This window comes from Pseudophryne corroboree, chromosome 3 (assembly GCF_028390025.1).
Source record: "Pseudophryne corroboree isolate aPseCor3 chromosome 3, aPseCor3.hap2, whole genome shotgun sequence".
Lineage (NCBI taxonomy): Eukaryota > Metazoa > Chordata > Amphibia > Anura > Myobatrachidae > Pseudophryne > Pseudophryne corroboree.
Genome location: NC_086446.1, coordinates 403987228 through 404008284, shown reverse-complemented (window position 1 = coordinate 404008284; position 21057 = coordinate 403987228). Strand labels below are relative to the sequence as shown.

Here is a 21057-nt window from a genome sequence, read left to right as displayed (position 1 = left end):
CATGAGGCGGCCGGACACTCACTTAGTGCCTGTCCAGGCGCCTCAAACACCGTCAGGGGCTGTAAAACGCCCCTTGCCTCAGTCGGTCGACACAGACCCAGACACAGGCACTGATTCCGGTAGTGAAGGTGACGAATCAACCGTATTTTCCAAAAGGGCCACACGTTATATGATTTTGGCAATAAAGGAGATGTTACATTTAGCTGATACTACAGGTACCACTAAACAGGGTATTATGTGGGGTGTGAAAAAACTACCAGTAGTTTTTACCGAATCAGAAGAATTAAATGACGTGTGTGATGAAGCGTGGGGTGCCCCGATAAAAAACTGCTAATTTCAAAGAAGTTATTGGCTTTATACCCTTTCCCGCCAGAGGTTAGGGAGCGCTGGGAAACACCTCCTAGGGTGGACAAAGCGCTAACACGCTTATCAAAACAAGTGGCGTTACCCTCTCCTGAGACGGCCGCACTTAAAGATCCATCAGATAGGAGGATGGAAAATATCCAAAAAGGTATATACACACATGCAGGTGTTATACTACGACCAGCTATTGCGACTGCCTGGATGTGCAGTGCTGGGGTAGTTTGGTCAGAGTCCCTGATCGAAAATATTGATACCCTGGACAGGGACAATATTTTACTGTCGTTAGAACAAATAAAGGATGCATTTCTTTATATGCGTGATGCACAGAGAGATATCTGCACACTGGCATCACGGGTAAGTGCTATGTCCATTTCGGCCAGAAGAGCTTTATGGACACGACAGTGGACAGGCAATGCGTAGAGGAGTTATTTGGGGTCGGTCTATCGGATTTGGTGGCCACGGCTACGGCCGGGAAATCCACCTTTCTACCTCAAGTCACTCCCCAACAGAAAAAGGCACCGACCTTTCAATCGCAGCCTTTTCGTTCCTTTAAAAATAAGAGAGCAAAGGGCTATTCATATCTGCCACGAGGCAGAGGACGAGGGAAGAGACAGCAACAGGCAGCTCCTTCCCAGGAACAGAAGCCCTCCCCGGCTTCTACAAAAGCCTCAGCATGACGCTGGGGCTTCGCAAGCGGACTCGGGGGCGGTAGGCGGTCGTCTCAAGAATTACAGCGCGCAGTGGGCTCACTCGCAGGTAAATCCCTGGATCCTGCAGATAATATCTCAGGGGTACAGGTTGAAATTAGAGACAGAGCCACCTCGCCGTTTCCTGAAGTCTGCTTTACCAACGTCCCCCTCAGAAAGGGAGACGGTTTTGGAAGCCATTCACAAGCTGTATTCTCAGCAGGTGATAGTCAAGGTACCTCTTCTACAACAAGGGAAGGGGTATTATTCCACTCTTTTTGTGGTACCAAAGCCGGATGGCTCGGTAAGGCCTATTCTAAATCTGAAGTCCTTGAACCTGTACATAAAGAAGTTCAAGTTCAAGATGGAGTCACTCAGAGCAGTGATAGCGAACCTGGAAGAAGGGGACTTTATGGTATCCTTGGACATCAAGGATGCGTATCTCCACGTTCCAATTACCCCTCACACCAGGGGTACCTCAGGTTCGTTGTACAAAACTGTCACTATCAGTTTCAGACGCTGCCGTTTGGTTTGTCCACGGCACCTCGGGTCTTTACAAAGGTAATGGCCGAGATAATATTTCTTCTTCGAAGAGAAGGCGTATTAATTATCCCATACTTGGACGATCTCCTAATAAGGGCAAGGTCCAGAGAACAGCTAGAGATGGGTTTAGCACTATCTCAAGAGGTGCTAAAGCAGCACGGATGGATTCTGAATATTCCAAAATCCCAATTAATGCCGACAACTCGTCTGCTGTTCCTGGGGATGATTCTGGACACAGTTCAGAAAAGGTTTTTCTTCCCGAAGAAAAAGCCAAGGAGTTATCTGACCTGGTCAGGAACCTCCTAAAACCAGGAAAGGTGTCTACATCAATGCACAAGAGTCCTGGGAAAAAATGGTAGCTTCTTACGAAGCAATCCCTTTCGGCAGATTCCATGCAAAGGGATCTGTTGGACAAATGGTCAGGGTCGCATCTTCAGATGCACCTGCGGATAACCCTGTCGCCGAGGACAAGGGTATCCCTTCTGTGGTGGTTGCAGGAGGCTCATCTATTGGAGGGCCGCAGATTCGGCATGCAGGATTGGATCCTGGTGACCACGGGTGCCAGCCAGAGAGGCTGGGGAGCAGTCACACAGGGAAGAAATTTCCAGGGAGTGTGGTCGAGCCTGAAAAAGTCTCTTCACATAAGCATTCTGGAACTAAGAGCAATCTACAATGCTCTAAGCCAGGCGGAACCTCTGCTTCAAGGAAGACCGGTGTTGATCCAGTCGGACAACATCACGGCAGTCGCCCATGTAAACAGACAGGGCGGCACAAGAAGCAGGAGGGCAATGGCAGAAGCTGCCAGGATCCTTCGCTGGGCGGAGAATCACGTGATAGCACTGTCGGCAGTATTCATCCCGGGCGTGGACAACTGGGAAGCAGACTTCCTCAGCAGACACGACCTTCACCCGGGAGAGTGGAGACTTCATCCAGAAGTTTTCCACATGCTATTAAACCGTTGGGTAAAACCAATGGTGGACATGATGGCGTCTCGCCTCAACAAAACACTGGACAGGTATTGCGCCAGGTCAAGAGATCCGCAGGCAATAGCTGTGGACGCGCTGGTAACACCTTGGGTGTACCAGTCGGTATATGTGTTTCCTCCTCTGCCTCTCATACCAAAGGTATTGAGGATTATACGGCAAAGTGGAGTAAGACTAGTGGCTCCGGATTGGCCAAGAAGGACTTGGTACCCGGAACTTCAAGAGATGGTCACGGACGATCCGTGGCCTCTACTTCTGAGAAGGGACCTGCTTCAGCAGGGTACTTGTCTTTTTCAAGACTTACCGCGGCTGCGTTTGACGGCATGGCGTTTTGAATGCCAGATCCTAAAAGGAAAAGGCATTCCAGAAGAAGTCATTCCTACCTTGATAAAGGCAAGGAAGGAAGTCACCGCGAAGCATTATCGCCGTATTTGGCGAAAATATGTTGCGTGGTGCGAGCAGCGGAGTGCTCCGATGGAGGCGAGCAGCGGAGTGCTCCGATGGAGGAATTTCAACTGGGTCGTTTTCCTACATTTCCTGCAATCAGGATTGTCTATGGGTCTCAAATTGGGATCTATTAAGGTTCAAATTTCGGCCCTATCAATATTCTTCCAAAAAGAATTGGCCTCAGTCCCTGAGGTCCAGATTTTTATCAAAGGAGTACTGCATATACAGCCTCCTGTGGTGCCTAAGGTGGCACCGTGGGATCTAAATGTAGTTTTAGATTTCCTCAAATCAAATTGGTTTGAACCACTAAAGAAGGTGGATTTGAAATATCTCACATGGAAAGTGACTATGTTACTGGCCCTGGCTTCGGCCGGGAGAGTATCTGAACTGGCGGCTTTGTTTTATAAAAGCCCTTATTTAATTTTCCATTCGACATAGGGCAGAGCTGCGGACGCGTCCGCATTTTCTCCCTAAGGTGGTATCAGCGTTTCACCTGAACCAGCCTATTGTAGTGCCTGCGGCTACAGACGACTTGAAGGACTCCAAGTTGTTGGACGTTGTCAGAGCCTTAAAAATATACATTTAAAGGACGGCTGGAGTCAGAAAATCTGACTCGCTGTTTATACTGTATGCACCCAACAAGTTGGGTGCACCTGCTTCTAAGCAGTCGATTGCTCGTTGGATTTGTAACAAAATTCAACTTGTACATTCTGTGGCAGGCCTGCCACAGCCTAAATCTGTTAAGGCCCATTCCGCAAGGAAGGTGGGCTCATCTTGGGCGGCTGCCCGAGGGGTCTCGGCATTACTACTCTGCCGAGCAGCTACGTGGTCAGGGGAGAACACGTTTGTAAATTTTTACAAATTTGATACCCTGGCAAAGGAGGACCTGGAGTTCTCTCATTCGGTGCTGCAGAGTCATCCGCACTCTCCCGCCCGTTTGGGAGCTTTGGTATAATCCCCATGGTCCTTTCAGGAACCCCAGCATCCACTTAGGACGATAGAGAAAATAAGAATTTACTTACCGATAATTCTATTTCTCGGAGTCCGTAGTGGATGCTGGGCGCCCATCCCAAGTGCGGATTATCTGCAATACTTGTACATAGTTATTGTTAACTAATTCGGGTTATTGTTTAGGAAGCCATCTTTCAGAGGCTCCTCTGTTATCATACTGTTAACTGGGTTTAGATCACAAGTTGTACGGTGTGATTGGTGTGGCTGGTATGAGTCTTACCCGGGATTCAAAATCCTCCCTTATTGTGTACGCTCGTCCGGGCACAGTACCTAACTGGAGTCTGGAGGAGGGTCATAGGGGGAGGAGCCAGTACACACCACCTGACCTGTAAAAGCTTTACTTTTGTGCCCTGTCTCCTGCGGAGCCGCTATTCCCCATGGTCCTTTCAGGAACCCCAGCATCCACTACGGACTCCGAGAAATAGAATTATCGGTAAGTAAATTCTTATTTTTTTCATCTTATTCATCCTGTACTGTTAAATGTTAGATTTTTGAAAGTGACTATTACATTTTCTCCAAAATCAGGTGGGCAACCATATAGACGTCATGACCTCAAAATGGGTGGCTCAGGATGCTGGGATAGGTGCCGGCGTTGACTCTTATTTTGAATACCTCGTTAAAGGAGCAATCCTTCTGCAGGATGAAGAAATGATGGCAATGTTTATGGGTAAGGAATAAGAAATCTGTTCTTTAATAATTTCTTGCTTAGTTTAACTCATTTGAATACGTTTTTTTTTTGTTTTGAAATGCGCCAAAGCTGCCTTCCGAGTAGTACATTTTTAAATCTATTTTTAATCGTCCCTTATATACCACCAAATGTGATCATCTTTGATGTGATATATAAATATTATTTTGCTTTAGAATACAATAAGGCTATCCAGGACTGGTACGTGTGGGTACAGATGTATAAGGGCACCGTCTCCATGCCGATATTTCAGTCCTTGGAGGCCTTCTGGCCAGGCTTACAGGTAATAGGATCATGTATTGTGAAATAACTGAACCTGGCTATATATTGAGTTTGCTTATTCGAGATTTTGATGTGCAGTACATTCTGTGGCTCATGATTAAAGTCTCCTGTAACTAGGATTTGGTATGGTTTATAGTCATGTGTTGCAGCAAAATACCATAAACGTCTCTCTTGCAAAGATGTGATGCCAGCAAAGTAATAGCTACTTTTGTATCTGATCACCAAATACCTTATGTCTGCAATAAAGTCTACTTGAGAGGCTCTTTTCTCTTTAGAGAGGAAGGACTTACCAGAGTTTCCAAACTATGCTGATAAAGTTCAGGTTTTAAGATACCCATGCTTGAGCACAGTTGACTTAATTAGTAACTCATTCAATATTATTTAACTATCTGGACTCAAGCATAGATATACTTAAATCCTGGACTGTAATGACAGAGTTTGGGAATCTTTGCCTTATGGGATTTGGTTTTCTTCTAACCAAACCTCTAATGGCATACGTAATGTGGAGAACCCTGAAGCTAGCCTTTACTGCAAGGAGGTAGTGTTCATTCTAGCACCCTGCACCTGTCACATCCCATGCAGTTCCTATTTCCTGCTTGGGGTGTCACTATCTGCTCTGGTGCTTCTAGCACACTCTGGTCTGTATCTTAGCACCGAGATTAAGACCAGAGTGTGCTAGAAGTATCATAGCAGAGAGTGACACCCCAGACAGGAAAGAGGAACTGCATGGGCTGTGACAGGTGCATGGTGCTAAAATTAATACTGTGGAGGTTCATGCTTACTGAGCATGTGAGCACCAGAGACTGCATTACTTCCAATGGCAGTGCAAAATGTTTTTGTTTTTTATGTATCTCTCAGCACCCACCTAACCACAGTGGAAAATGTACTACTAGGCTGAGTGTTATTTGATACGAATGGTTGTTCTTTATTTGTTTTAAAAATCTGTTTTACACAGTGCTGTCCATCTTCATTATCTGGAGAGCACATTTACAAATAGCAAGTTTGTTGGAGGCTCTTCAATAGCAACTGGTTGCTCTGCTTTTGCTCTTGCTTATTGTCAGATATTGAGGTGGAACAATGGTTATGATGCTTTCAAAAGATGGCGCTCACTATCGGGAGGTAAGCGCCAAAACGCCAAGCTTTTTGGAGTTTGAAACACTTTCCATTTTTGCAGTCCCTACAAACTTATGGCGGCTGCATTTAGAATGAAGGCATGATACCTGCTGCAGTACCTTTTTAATACATACCAGCTACAAATGGACAATCCTCTGGAAAAAGCTGTTTTTGGAGTACTGACCGGAAAACTACTTTGATGCTTCGGCCCCTTATCTCATGAGTCTTATAGCTGTAATCATTTTTAGTGTGGTTTGCCCTAAAGAAACATGTTTTTCAAATGGTGACACCAGAACTCGCCACTCATGCAGCTATTGTCTGTAGAAGTTTTACCTCCAGGGGCAAAGGCAATTCTGTAGAGCTTTCATCTAACTTGTAATCCTGTTTGTTTTTTGTTTTGGTTTTTGGCTGCTTTAGAAAGAAAAAGATCTGTAGAGAATACTTGTGATGAAGTTACTTTTTTCCCCCCCTATAGAGTCTAATAGGAGACATTGGAAATGCCATGAGAACATTCCACAACTATTATACTGTCTGGAAGCAGTTTGGTGGGTTGCCTGAGTTCTACAACATCCCCCAAGGATTCACTGTGGATAAAAGAGAGGGCTACCCGCTAAGGCCAGGTATGTTCGTGCATGCTTTTAAAGGCAGTTATGCTGTTGCCTGTAAATATTTATCTATTAAACTATTACCCAATTAGAAAAATGAGCACAAACCAGCATCATGGGTGATAGAACTAATGGCATTGTGTCTATGTCCGCAAGTAATTTGTGCACTGAGATTTGTACTGTCTGCATCATAATAAATCAATAAAAAGGTAAAGTGAGATATTGGAACGTTAAGACCCATTCTCCTTGTATCTTCCAGAACTGATTGAGAGCGCAATGTATTTGTACAGAGCAACAAAGGACCCAACATTACTGCAGTTTGGGAGAGATGCTATTGAGTCCATTGAGAAAATAAGTAAAGTGGACTGTGGATTTGCTTCTGTAAGTCTCTCCCTACTGTGACAAATGTACTGTATATACTGGACTAGTTACACACACATTAGGGAATGGATGCTCAGTGATGATGAAACTCACCATACCTGTTTTGTGCATGTGTGCTGTGCAGTGTTGTCCAGTGTGAGGAAATGCCACATCCATTAATAATTTAGATGCTTACAGGAAATACCACTGATTGAAGAGAAATCCCTTTACTAAAACACTGACTTCAATCAAATTAGTGTTACCCCATTCCGCAGTGTGGTGTTTGTCATATGTGCAGTTGTCATACCTATAACTGTTCTTTCCAATTAATCTCTAATACCGCTTTCAGACATAAGAGCCAGCAATTTGCGGGTCTTGGCTCCATGTTTCCTTTCAGGCATGCAGAAATCCCGGGATAATGCCGATGTGCAAAACTCTAGGAAAAAGCTGCGTGTGTGAAAGGGGTATAAGTTGGATGTCCCTAAACTTTGGCTGTCCGTAATACAGAGAGCTAGAACACACAGTGGAACTGTTCTCAGTTCCTTCCTGGACACCTGCTGGCCATTTGAAAGTTTACCTTCTGTCGTTTTAGTTATGGATAGGAGTACTTTGAGTCTTAGGGGGGTATTCAGTTAACTCCAACAATTTCAAAGCTATCGAATTCACCCCTTGTATTCAATTGCAGGCCATTTTGAAGAAATTTTCGCCATTGCCTTCTCACTTTTTTTTCTCTAACGTCCTAGTGGATGCTGGGGACTCCGAAAGGACCATGGGGGATAGCGGCTCCGCAGGAGACTGGGCACAAAAGTAAAAGCTTTAGGACTACCTGGTGTGCACTGGCTCCTCCCCCTATGACCCTCCTCCAAGCCTCAGTTAGATTTTTGTGCCCGAACGAGTAGGTGGCTCTCCTGAGCTGCTTAGAAAAAAGTTTAGTTTTAGGTTTTTTATGTTCAGTGAGACCTGCTGGCAACAGGCTCACTGCATCGAGGGACTAAGGGGAGAAGAAGCGAACTCACCTGCGTGCAGAGTGGATTGGGCTTCTTAGGCTACTGGACATTAGCTCCAGAGGGACAATCACAGGCCCAGCCATGGATGGGTCCCAGAGCCGCGCCGCCGCCCCCCTTACAGAGCCAGAAGAGCAGAAGAGGTCCGGAAAAATCGGCGGCAGACAGGACGTCTTCAATAAGGTAGCGCACAGCACCGCAGCTGTGCGCCATTGCTCTCAGCACACTTCACACTCCGGTCACTGAGGGTGCAGGGCGCTGGGGGGGGGGGGCGCCCTGAGACGCAATAAAAACACCTTTGGCAAAAAATACATCACATATAGCTCCTGGGCTATATGGATGCATTTAACCCCTGCCAATTTTTCCATAAAAAAGTGGGAGAAGGGCCGCCGAGAAGGGGGCGGAGCCTATCTCCTCAGCACACTGGCGCCATTTTTTCCTCACAGCTCCGTTGGAGGAAGGCTCCCTGACTCTCCCCTGCAGTCCTGAACTACAGAAACAGGGTAAAACAAGAGAGGGGGGGCACTAATTGGCAGATAAATATATACAGCAGCTATATCAGGGAAAAACACTTATATAAGGTTATCCCTATATATATATATATATATATATATATATATATATATATATATATATATATATATATATATATATATATAGCGCTCTGGTGTGTGCTGGCAAACTCTCCCTCTGTCTCCCCAAAGGGCTAGTGGGGTCCTGTCCTCTGTCAGAGCATTCCCTGTGTGTGTGTGCTGTGTGTCGGTACGTTGTGTCGACATGTATGAGGAGGAAAATGGTGTGGAGGCGGAGCAATTGCCTGTGTTAGTGATGTCACCCCCTAGGGAGTCGACACCTGACTGGATGGTCTTATGGAAAGAATTACGTGATAGTGTCAGCACTTTACAAAAGACTGTTGACGACATGAGACAGCCGGCAAATCAGTTAATACCTGTACAGGCGTCTCAAACACCGTCAGGGGCTCTAAAACGCCCGTTACCTTAGGTCGATACAGACACTGACACGGACACTGACTCCAGTGTCGACGGTGAGGAAACAAACGTATTTTCCAGTAGGGCCACACGTTACATGATCACGGCAATGAAGGAGGTTTTGAACATTTCTGATACTACAAGTACCACAAAAAAGGGTATTATGTGGGGTGTGAAAAAACTACCCGTAGTTTTTCCTGAATCAGATGAATTAAATGAGGTGTGTGATGAAGCGTGGGTTTCCCCCGATAAACTGCTAATTTCTAAAAAATTATTGGCATTATACCCTTTCCCGCCAGAGGTTAGGGCGCGTTGGGAAACACCCCCTAGGGTAGATAAGGCGCTCACACGCTTATCAAAACGAGTGGCGTTACCGTCTCCTGATACGGCCGCCCTCAAGGAACCAGCTGATAGGAAGCTGGAAAATATCCTAAAAAGTATATACACACATACTGGTATTATACTGCGACCAGCAATCGCCTCAGCCTGGATGTGCAGTGCTGGGGTAGCTTGGTCGGATTCCCTGACTGAAAATATTGATACCCTGGACAGGGACAATATATATTATTGACTATAGAGCATTTAAAGGATGCATTTCTATATATGCGAGATGCACAGAGGGATATTTGCACTCTGGCATCAAGAGTAAGTGCGCTGTCCATTTCTGCCAGAAGAGGGTTATGGACGCGACAGTGGTCAGGTGATGCGGATTCCAAGCGGCATATGGAAGTATTGCCGTATAAAGGGGAGGAGTTATTTGGGGTCGGTCTATCGGACCTGGTGGCCACGGCAACGGCTGGGAAATCCACCTTTTTACCCCAGGTCACCTCTCAGCAGAAAAAGATACCGTCTTTTCAGGCTCAGTCCTTTCGTCCCCATAAGGGCAAGCGGGCAAAAGGCCACTCATATCTGCCCCGGGGCAGAGGAAGGGGAAAAAGACTGCAGCAGACAGCCTCTTCCCACGAACAGAAGCCCTCCCCCGCTTCTGCCAAGTCCTCAGCATGACGCTGGGGCCTTACAAGCGGACTCAGGCACGGTGGGGGCCCGTCTCAAGAATTTCAGCGCGCAGTGGGCTCACTCGCAAGTGGATCCCTGGATCCTGCAGGTAGTATCTCAGGGGTACAAATTGGAATTCGAGACGTCTCCCCCTCGCCGGTTCCTGAAGTCTGCTTTACCAACGTCTCCCCCCGACAGGGAGGCGGTATTGGAAGCCATTCACAAGCTGTATTCCCAGCAGGTGATAATCAAGGTACCCCTCCTACAACAGGGAAAGGGGTATTATTCCACGCTGTTTGTGGTACCGAAGCCGGACGGCTCGGTGAGACCCATTTTAAATCTGAAATCCTTGAACACTTACATAAAAAGGTTCAAGTTCAAGATGGAGTCACTCAGAGCAGTGATAGCGAACCTGGAAGAAGGGGACTATATGGTGTCTCTGGACATCAAGGATGCTTACCTCCATGTCCCAATTTGCCCTTCTCACCAAGGGTACCTCAGGTTTGTGGTACAGAACTGTCACTATCCGTTTCAGACGCTGCCGTTTGGATTGTCCACGGCACCCCGGGTCTTTACCAAGGTAATGGCCGAAATGATGATTCTTCTTCGAAGAAAAGGCGTCTTAATTATCCCTTACTTGGACGATCTCCTGATAAGGGCAAGGTCCAGAGAACAGTTAGAGGTCGGAGTAGCACTATCTCAAGTAGTACTACGACAGCACGGGTGGATTCTAAATATTCCAAAATCGCAGCTGATTCCGACGACACGTCTGCTGTTCCTAGGGATGATTCTGGACACAGTCCAGAAAAAGGTGTTTCTCCCGGAGGAGAAAGCCAGGGAGTTATCCGACCTAGTCAGGAACCTCCTAAGACCAGGCCAAGTGTCAGTGCATCAATGCACAAGGGTCCTGGGAAAGATGGTGGCTTCTTACGAAGCGATTCCATTCGGAAGATTCCACGCAAGAACTTTTCAGTGGGATCTGCTGGACAAATGGTCCGGATCGCATCTTCAAATGCATCAGCGGATAACCCTGTCTCCAAGGACAAGGGTGTCTCTCCTGTGGTGGTTACAGAGTGCTCATCTCCTAGAGGGCCGCAGATTCGGCATTCAGGATTGGGTCCTGGTGACAACGGATGCCAGCCTGAGAGGCTGGGGAGGAGCAGTCACACAGGAAAAAAAAATTTCCAGGGCTTGTGGTCAAGCATGGAAACGTCACTTCACATAAATATCCTGGAACTAAGGGCCATTTACAATGCCCTAAGTCAGGCAAGGCCTCTGCTTCAGGGTCAGCCGGTGTTGATCCAGTCGGACAACATCACGGCAGTCGCCCACGTAAACAGACAGGGCGGCACAAGAAGCAGGAGGGCAATGACGGAAGTTGCAAGGATTCTTCGCTGGGCGGAAAATCATGTGATAGCACTGTCAGCAGTGTTCATTCCGGGAGTGGACAACTGGGAAGCAGACTTCCTCAGCAGACACGAACTTCACCCGGGGGAGTGGGGACTTCACCCAGAAGTCTTCCACATGATTGTGAACCATTGGGAAAAACCAAAGGTGGACATGATGGCGTCCCGCCTCAACAAAAAACTGAACAGGTATTGCGCCAGGTCAAGGGACCCTCAGGCAATAGCTGTGGACGCTCTGGTAACACCGTGGGTGTACCAGTCAGTATATGTGTTCCCTCCTCTGCCTCTCATACCCAAGGTACTGAGAATCATAAGAAGGAGAGGTGTAAAGACTATACTCGTGGCTCCGGATTGGCCAAGAAGGACTTGGTACCCGGAAATTCAAGAGATGCTCACGGAAGACCCGTGGCCTCTACCTCTAAGAAAGGACCTGCTCCAGCAGGGACCATGTCTGTTCCAAGACTTACCGCGGCTGCGTTTGACGGCATGGCGGTTGAACGCCGGATCCTGAAGGAAAAAGGCATTCCGGATGAAGTTATCCCTACCCTGATCAAAGCCAGGAAGGATGTAACTGTGCAACATTATCACCGTATTTGGCGTAAATATGTTGCGTGGTGTGAGGCCAGGAAGGCCCCTACAGAGGAATTTCAACTGGGTCGATTCCTGCATTTCCTGCAAACAGGACTGTCTATGGGCCTCAAATTAGGGTCCATTAAGGTTCAAATTTCGGCCCTGTCAATATTCTTCCAAAAAGAACTAGCTTCAGTTCCTGAAGTTCAGACGTTTGTCAAGGGGGTACTGCATATACAGCCTCCTTTTGTGCCTCCAGTGGCACCTTGGGATCTCAATGTAGTTTTGGGATTCCTAAAATCACCTTGGTTTGAACCACTCACCACTGTGGACTTAAAATATCTCACATGGAAAGTGGTAATGCTGTTAGCCCTGGCTTCAGCCAGGCGTGTATCAGAATTGGCGGCTTTATCCTATAAAAGCCCTTACCTAATTTTTCATACGGACAGGGCAGAATTGAGGACTCGTCCTCAATTTCTCCCTAAGGTGGTTTCAGCTTTTCACTTAAACCAGCCTATTGTGGTGCCTGCGGCTACTAGGGACTTGGAGGATTCCAAGTTGCTGGACGTAGTCAGGGCCCTGAAAATATGTTTCCAGGACGGCTGGAGTCAGAAAATCTGACTCGCTGTTTATCCTGTATGCACCCAACAAGCTGGGTGCCCCTGCTTCTAAGCAGACGATTGCTCGTTGGATTTGTAGTACAATTCAGCTTGCACATTCTGTGGCAGGCCTGCCACAGCCAAAATCTGTAAAAGCCCATTCCACACGGAAAGTGGGCTCATCTTGGGCGGCTGCCCGAGGGGTCTCGGCTTTACAACTTTGCCGAGCAGCTACTTGGTCAGGGGCAAATACGTTTGCTAAATTCTACAAATTTGATACCCTGGCTGAGGAGGACCTGGAGTTCTCTCATTCGGTGCTGCAGAGTCATCCGCACTCTCCCGCCCGTTTGGGAGCTTTGGTATAATCCCCATGGTCCTTTCGGAGTCCCCAGCATCCACTAGGACGTTAGAGAAAATAAGAATTTACTTACCGATAATTCTATTTCTCATAGTCCGTAGTGGATGCTGGGCGCCCATCCCAAGTGCGGATTGTCTGCAATACTTGTACATAGTTATTGTTACAAAAATCGGGTTATTATTGTTGTGAGCCATCTTTTCAGAGGCTCCTCTGTTATCATGCTGTTAACTGGGTTCAAATCACAAGTTGTACGGTGTGATTGGTGTGGCTGGTATGAGTCTTACCCGGGATTCAAAATCCTTCCTTATTGTGTACGCTCGTTCGGGCACAGTATCCTAACTGAGGCTTGGAAGAGGGTCATAGGGGGAGGAGCCAGTGCACACCAGGTAGTCCTAAAGCTTTTACTTTTGTGCCCAGTCTCCTGCGGAGCCGCTATCCTCATGGTCCTTTCGGAGTCCCCAGCATCCACTACGGACTATGAGAAATAGAATTATCGGTAAGTAAATTCTTATTTTTTTTTATCTACGAATAAGGCATTCACCGATCCACGTGTTTTTCGCTCCTGACAAATTTTTCGCCCAGCCGAAAAACGGCCCCTTAGGGCGAAACCCCATCTGCCATGATAAATAGCGTTTCTTTTAGTAAACTGTTATTTCCCCTAACACTCCAATCTAAAGTTCTGTTTATTTTAAATGCAGACTATATGGAATCATTTTACGCTGAGTAAAATCAATACTTTTGTAAATGATTTGAATTGCCATGGAATAGAAAGGCCATTGGAATATATTACCATTAGAAATGAATGAGAAAAGTTCTGGCAATCACAAGTTGAACACTTTTAATTGGCTGAGCTGGTGTAACCTTCAGCACCTTTGAAAACAATGTCAAAGCAGTATACTATTATTGTGGAGCTGCTCACAATAATTATTTTTCTTCTTTAAAATCCTTTTATTTATTTTTTACCTGCCGGTAAATCCTTTTCTCGTAGTCCGTAGAGGATGCTGGGGTCCATTTTAGTACCATGGGGTATAGACTGTTCCGCAGGAGCCTTCGGCACTTTAAGACTTTTTTTCAACAGTGTGAACTGGCTCCTCCATCTATGCCCCTCCTCCAGACCTCAGTATAGGAACTGTGCCCGAGGAGATGGACATTCTCGAGAGAGGAATTACTATTAAACTTGTGGCGAGATTCACACCAGCTCACACCATCCATAAACAACATGTCGGCTAACATGGCCTTAAACATAAGTCATGCCAACCAGCATGGATAACGCAACAGCTGTTAACAACTGAACACATGAAAAAATGTGCAGAAAAGAGGATTTTGGTACTTACCGATAAATCCATTTCTCTGAATCCTCTAGGGGACACTGGAGTCATATACAGTAGGGGTGTGAAGCCTTGAACCGGAGGTGTGGCACAATCTAAAATTAGCATTGTCTGCACAGCCGGCTCCTCCCCTTCACATCCCTCCTCCCTCAGTTTGAAAAATTTGACTGAGAGAATAGGACATGACACTATAGCACATGGCGAGGAACCGAACCGTACAACATATCAAACAGCGGCCAAGAACTCTTAACCGAAAAAAAGGAACGCTGTGTATACGAACTGTTTTAAAACAAGAACTTAGAACACAGCAGGTTGACAGCACCGAGGCGGGCGTCCAGTGTCCCCTAGAGGATTCAGAGAAATGGATTTATCGGTAAGTACCAAAATCCTCTTTTCTCTTTCATCCACTAGGGGACACTGGAGTCCTATACAGTAGGGGACGTCCCAAAGTTTACCCCCAGGGTGGGAGTGCTGTCGGTGGCCTGCAAAACTAACGTCCGAACTTAGATTCTCCGGACGCAAAAGTATCAAACTTGTAAAATTTCGCGAACGTGTGGGCAGAAGACCATGTCGCCGCTCTGCAAAGTTGAGTAGTGGAAGCACCTCTGGCAGCCGCCCACGAGGCACCCACTGAACGGGTAGTATGAGCACCCGTCTGAACCGGAACCTGTTTGCCACAGGCAACATAAGCTTGCCGAATGGTAAGTCTAATCCATCTAGCCAAAGACTGCTTAGATGCTGGCCAACCCTTCTTTGGCCCATCATAAAGAACAAACAAATGGCCCGACTTTCTGAAGGACGACGTAACCTGTACGTATACCCGTAAAGCTCGGACAACATCCAAGGACACGTCCTCATCTGTGAGACCCTGGAAAGATGTAACCACTATTGGCTGGTTTACATGAAACCCCGAAACCACCTTCGGAAGGAAGTCCGCCCTTGTACGGAGTTCCGCCCTATCCTCATGAAAAACTAAGAAAGGACTCTTACAGGATAAGGCTCCCAACTCAGAAACTCGCCTAGCCGAAGCCAAGGCAAGTAATAACGTGACCTTCCAAGAGAGAGATTTCAAGTCTGTTCTTGTCAACGGCTCAAAAGTCGGTGACTTCAAATATTCTAACACCAAATTCAAGTCCCATGGTGCCGTGGGAGGACGAAAAGGGGGTTGAATCCTCAGAACCCCCTGTAAAAAGGTTTGAATCTCTGGCAAGGATGCTAACCGCTGTTGAAAAAGGATGGAGAGAGCCAAAATCTGAACCTTCAGAGAGCCCAGTCTGAGGCCTCCCTCTTGACCGGCCTGAAGGAAAAGTAGAAGTCGAGATAAGTGGAAGTTCGTTGAATTCCATCCCCGCTCCTGACACCAAGCCATGTACCGTCTCCAAATCCTGTAGTAGTGCCTGGCTGTGACCGGTTTTCTAGCGGCAATCATTGTAGGGATGGCCGTTCGTGGAATCCCTCTGTTTCTTAAGATCCGGGTTTCAATAGCCACGCCGTCAAACGCAGCCTGTTCAGGTCGGGGTGTAGGAACGGTCCCTGAGATAGCAGGTCCTCTCTCTGAGGTAACCTCCAAGGATCTTCCGCAAGTAACCCCTGCAGGTCGGAGTACCAACTCCTGCGGGGCCAATCTGGTGCGATTAGAATGGCCCACACTCGTTCCCGCTTTACCCTTTTCAGAACCCTGGGTATGAGTGGGAATGGTGGAAATATGTAAACCCTCCTGTAACACCAAGGAAGTGTTAATGCGTCCACTCCTTCTGCTGCTGGGTCTCGCGTCCTTGACACACATCTGGGCAGCTGATGGTTTTGTCGAGACGCCATTAGGTCCACCTGAGGTAGACCCCATCTTCTCACAATCATGTTGAAAATCCGTGGATGAAGGCACCACTCTCCCGGATGCATGTCCTGGCGACTGAGGTAATCTGCTTCCCAGTTCTCCACACCTGGAATGAACACTGCCGAGAGAATGATGTCTCTTCTTTACGCCCACAACAAGATCTTTGTGGCTTCCTTTAACGCCATCCTGCTCTTTGTTCCTCCTTGACGGTTTATGTATGCCGTCGTCGTAACATTGTCTGAGTGAATCCTGATGTGTTGATTCACGACTAGGTCTTCTGCTAAGAGAAGTGCATTGTAAACTGCCCTTAGTTCGAGCATATTTATGGGTAGTTTGCTCTCCTGTAGGGTCCACCGTCCTTGAAACGGATGGTCGTTTAGGACGGCTCCCCAACCTCTGAGACTGGCATCCGTCGTCAGGATCCTCCAATCCCAAATGCCGCATTTTTTGCCGGCTGCAAGGTTCTTGTGTAACGACCACCATATCAGGGAGACCCGTACCTGTGGGTGAAGTCGGATTCTCCGATGTAGAAGCCAGTGCGAGCCTGCTCCCTGAGCAATGAGGTTCATTTGGAATGGTCGTGAATGAAGTCTGCCGTACTGGAGAGCTTCGAACGACGCCACCATCTTCCCGAGAAGTTGCACACAGAGGTGCAGAGAAACGGTTTGCGTCCTCAGTACGTGAGCCACTAATCTCTGTAGGTCCTGGACCTTGTTCTCTGGTAGGAACACCTGTAATAGGACTGTGTCCAAGATGAGGCCGAGGAATTGAATCCGTTGAGTCGGTATGAGGTTGGACTTTTGGAAATTGACAATCCATCCATGTTGAATTAGGAATTGATGGGATGTCTGAACATCCTTGAGCAGTCGATTCTGAGATGGAGCCTTGATCAATAAATCGTCCAGATAAGGTATAATCGTGACCCCCAACAGTCTCAGTCCTGCAACCATGATCGCCATGATCTTTTGTGAAAATTCTTGGGGCTGATGCTAGGCCGAACGGCAATGCCCGGAATTGGTAGTGATCCGCCACCAGTGCGAACCTTAAGTAAGCCTGGTGAGGAGTCCAGATTGGAATATGCAGATATGCATCCTTTATGTCCATGGATACCATGAACTCGCCCTGTTCTAAGCCTGCAATGACTGATTGGATTGATTCCATCTTGAATTTGTAGACTCTTAAAAACTGGTTGAAAACTTTTAAATTGAGTATTGGTCTGACCGTCCCGTCTGGCTTTGGCACGACAAAAAGATTGGAATAGAACCCCGTTCCTCTCTGAGAAGCGGGAACCGGAATAATGACCTCTGCTTGTAGCAATTTGAGAATTGCTGCCCGTAGTGCCCTTGCTTTCTGAGGGCACTGAGGCAATCCTGTTGTAAAAAACTGACTGTGAGGCCTCTGTTGAAATTCCAGTTTGTATCCCTGAGAGATCAAGTTGTTCACCCAAAGTTCTGGTGAGGTTTTGGCCCAGATGTCCTGAAAACCTTCCAGTCGGCCGCCCACCAAGGGGGACCCCAGGTGAGCTGGGAGGCCGTCATGCCATGGTCTTGTCAGCGGGTTTATCCTGCTTTCTGGTTGTTGCTTGTGAGCGGCCTCTACCTCTGCCCCCACGTGCTTGTGTACCGAAACCCCTTCCTCTGTCTCGAAAGGACTGAGATCTAAATGAAGTAAATGCTGGTCCCGAATAACCTCTCCTAGTTTGTGGAGCGGTTCTCGTATACGGAGTAGGCAGAAAAGTGGACTTCCCCGCTGTAGCCTGCGAAATCCACTTGTCTAATTCTGGTCCGAACAGCATTTCACCCCCAAAGGGGATGGATTCTACCGCCTTCTTGGTCTCAGAGTCTCCCTGCCATTCTCTGAGCCATAAAATCCTTCTAGCCGATATGGCCGATGCAGATATACGCGATGCTATTCTGCTAATATCCTTAGAAGCTTGACACAAGTACGATGCAGATTCTCGAATGTGTTCTGCCAGTTGGGTAATCTCTTCTCTTCTAAGCTATTTTCCTCCTCAATAGCTTGTACAATACGGCCGAACCATGCACCCATGGCCTTGTTGACCCAAGCACAGACGATCGCAGGTCTCTGCGCTGCACCAGCTGCAACAAAAATTGACTTTAACGCAGTGTCAACTTTACGGTCTGACGCATCCTTTAAAGTAGTTACGTTAGGAATTGGTAAAATTGTCTTTTTTGACAACCTTCCTAGGGAAGCATCCACTACCGGCGGAGTCTCCCACTTGTCCATTACACCCTTAGGTAGGGGATAAGTTACCTGAAACCGTTTCGGAAATTGAAACCGTTTGTCAGGTTGTTTCCAAGCCTCCTCTATCTGAGATTGGAGGGATTTAGGAATAGGAAACACTGCTGAACGCGGCTTCTGGGATTCGAACAAATCGAAATCCTCTGGCTCCCGTATTTCCTCGTCCTTAAAACTTAGGATCGCTTTTACCGCGTCAATTAAGGAGTCTAGACCTGAGATTGCCGAGTCCTCTTCTGGAAAGTCGGCGTCTAGGTTAGGTTCAATTAACTCACCTTCCTCCGTATCAAGAAGAAAACCCTCTTCCTCCTCTGATTCTGGTATCATAGGGAGAGTTCTTTTAACCGCTTTGCGCACACTCGTTTCTGCGTGTGCGGGCGGCGTTAACCTGATGAGAAATTCCTCCATCGTCTTTGAGAATCCCGCAGCCCATTCTGATTGCTGCTTGCGCGACTCTGCCATCTCCATGGAGATTCTATTAGCAAGCTTGTCTTCCCATGCCTTAGCCAGAGCACTGCTCCCAGGTGGAGCGTCCTTGTTTAAGCAGGAGTCGCACACCCCGGAGCTGCCAACCCGCGTGCTCTTCTTGTTACATTTCGTACAAACATAACAGGTCTTGGAGGTCTTGGTTGCCTTAGACATGTTGTTTTGAAAACCCTGTACCAGGGTAGCCCGCCGCGCTTTCACCCTTTAAAGTAGGAAGAGAAAAACTGGGAGATGACGGAGGTGAAGGTATTGGATCCGGCTGGAATTACCTGTCCTTTTCGTATATAAAAGGAGCAGGCCAATATCTTTACTTTAATTAACAATAATAAAAAAAAATAATAATAATTTTTATATTAAAAAAATAAATAAAATTAAAACACCAGCCGACTCGCAATCCTCACACCCCAACTGTAAATCAGCTACGATGTTAGAGTTGGTATTCGCTTGCTTCCGTGTATTTTCTGCAGGATCTTTGAAACAGAAGTCCCTTGAAAATATAAATTGTAAAGTTGATTACTTTTCAGGAGATCCTCATCTGTATATATATTATTCACCAGCAGAGGGAGCGGTTACCTAACGATCTCCCTGCTCTATTATACTATGCACTATGCAGGCAGTGCAGCAGAGGGAGCTAATTCTTTAATAAACAAACTTCCCCTATGTACTCTACTGGGGGGAGGGGGAGGACCCATCCATTACCTCAGCCTGGCGCCATAATCATTAAATATTGCCCTCACTAAATGTCCTGCAAGACTGTTTGGAAAAATATGCTGCTGTCAGGAACCCTAGCCATTAGGCTATATGAGCTCCTTTGCTGCTGCCTCGGATGTCGCTGCCACCCCTTCACGGTATGTAAGCACTTTTATTTCTAGCCCCCTCCCGCTGGCCGCAGGCCGGCGCGCGCCGAGTCCACTCTCTGGCGCTCTGTGAGGACACTATTTGGCGCGCTCCGGACCCGCTGGCCAGCGCGCGCCTGGACAGTTTCCCGTAGCGGCGCCTGTGCTCCGCTTCGGCTGTAGTCTTCGTCGCTGTGCAACGCGCCGCTCTGCCATCTCTCCCTGCTCACAGGGAGGAAAGGCCAAGTCCCGCGCCCCACTCCGCTCCTTCCCGCCGCTGTAGCTGCAATAGGGGCTATATTACAGGAGGCAGCAGTGTGGGTTACATACAGGCAGCAGTTGATATATTACAAGTGATATTTTAGTAAGGTTTAAAAAACAAATAAAAATACTTGAGGGACCCTAAGCTACTTCTTTCCTTCGACCAGTACTCACTGTTAGAAGGACTTGGAGGATCTCCTGTGGAGAGAGGCAGGTCCCTTCAATAGGGATCTTTGTCTCTCTGGTATTAGGCAGCCTTGTCCCCCTTTTATTAGGGTTACGCAGCCCCTTTTAGATTTTTAGTCAGGAGCTCAATGCTCCACGTGCTGTTACCTCCAGCACAATTTTTCAAACTGAGGGAGGAGGGATGTGAAGGGGAGGAGCCGGCTGTGCAGACAATGCTAATTTTAGATTGTGCCACACCTCCGGTTCAAGGCTTCACACCCCTACTGTATAGGACTCCAGTGTCCCCTAGAGGATGAAAGAGAAAGATAAACGTAATCAGCAGGAAAAATGAGCACTGGGCGGGCGCCCAGCATCCTCTACGGACTACGAGAAAAGGATTTACCGACAGGTAATTTAAAATTCTATTTTCTCTTACGTCCTAGAGGATGCTGGAGTCCATTTTAGTACCATAGGGATATACCAAAGCTCCCAGTACGGGCTGAAAAGTGCTAATGTTCCTGCAGAACTGACTGACCAAATTGAAGGTCGTCAGCAGCCAAGGTGTCAAACTTATAAAACTTATCAAATGTGTTTGCACCCAACCAAGTAGCAGCTCGGCAGATTTGCAAAGCCGTGACCCCCCCCGGGCAGCTGTCCAGGACAAACCCACTTTCCTTGTAGAGTCCGCTTTTACCGAAGTCGGTAACTGCAATCCTGCCGTGGAATGAGCGTGCCGAATGGTACCCCCGATCCAGCGCGCAATAGTCTGCTTAGAAGCAGGACCCCCAATCTTGTTCGGGTCATAGAGGACAAATAGAGATTCTGTTTTCCTTATCGATTCATGCAACATAAGTCCTCAGCGCTCTGACGACATCCAAGGACTTTGAG

The 21057-nt window shown here is 47.3% G+C and overlaps 1 protein-coding gene across 1 annotated transcript in view; it reads left to right on the top strand.

The window, feature by feature from the left end:
* Positions 1 to 21057, top strand: part of EDEM2 (ER degradation enhancing alpha-mannosidase like protein 2) — a 71681-nt gene that overhangs the window by 33321 nt on the left and 17303 nt on the right. Inside the window, exons 7-10 of the mRNA XM_063960145.1 lie at positions 4559 to 4700; positions 4895 to 5001; positions 6589 to 6733; positions 6978 to 7099. Coding sequence (XP_063816215.1) covers positions 4559 to 4700; positions 4895 to 5001; positions 6589 to 6733; positions 6978 to 7099 — 516 coding nt within the window. The remainder of the gene's footprint in view (positions 1 to 4558; positions 4701 to 4894; positions 5002 to 6588; positions 6734 to 6977; positions 7100 to 21057) is intronic.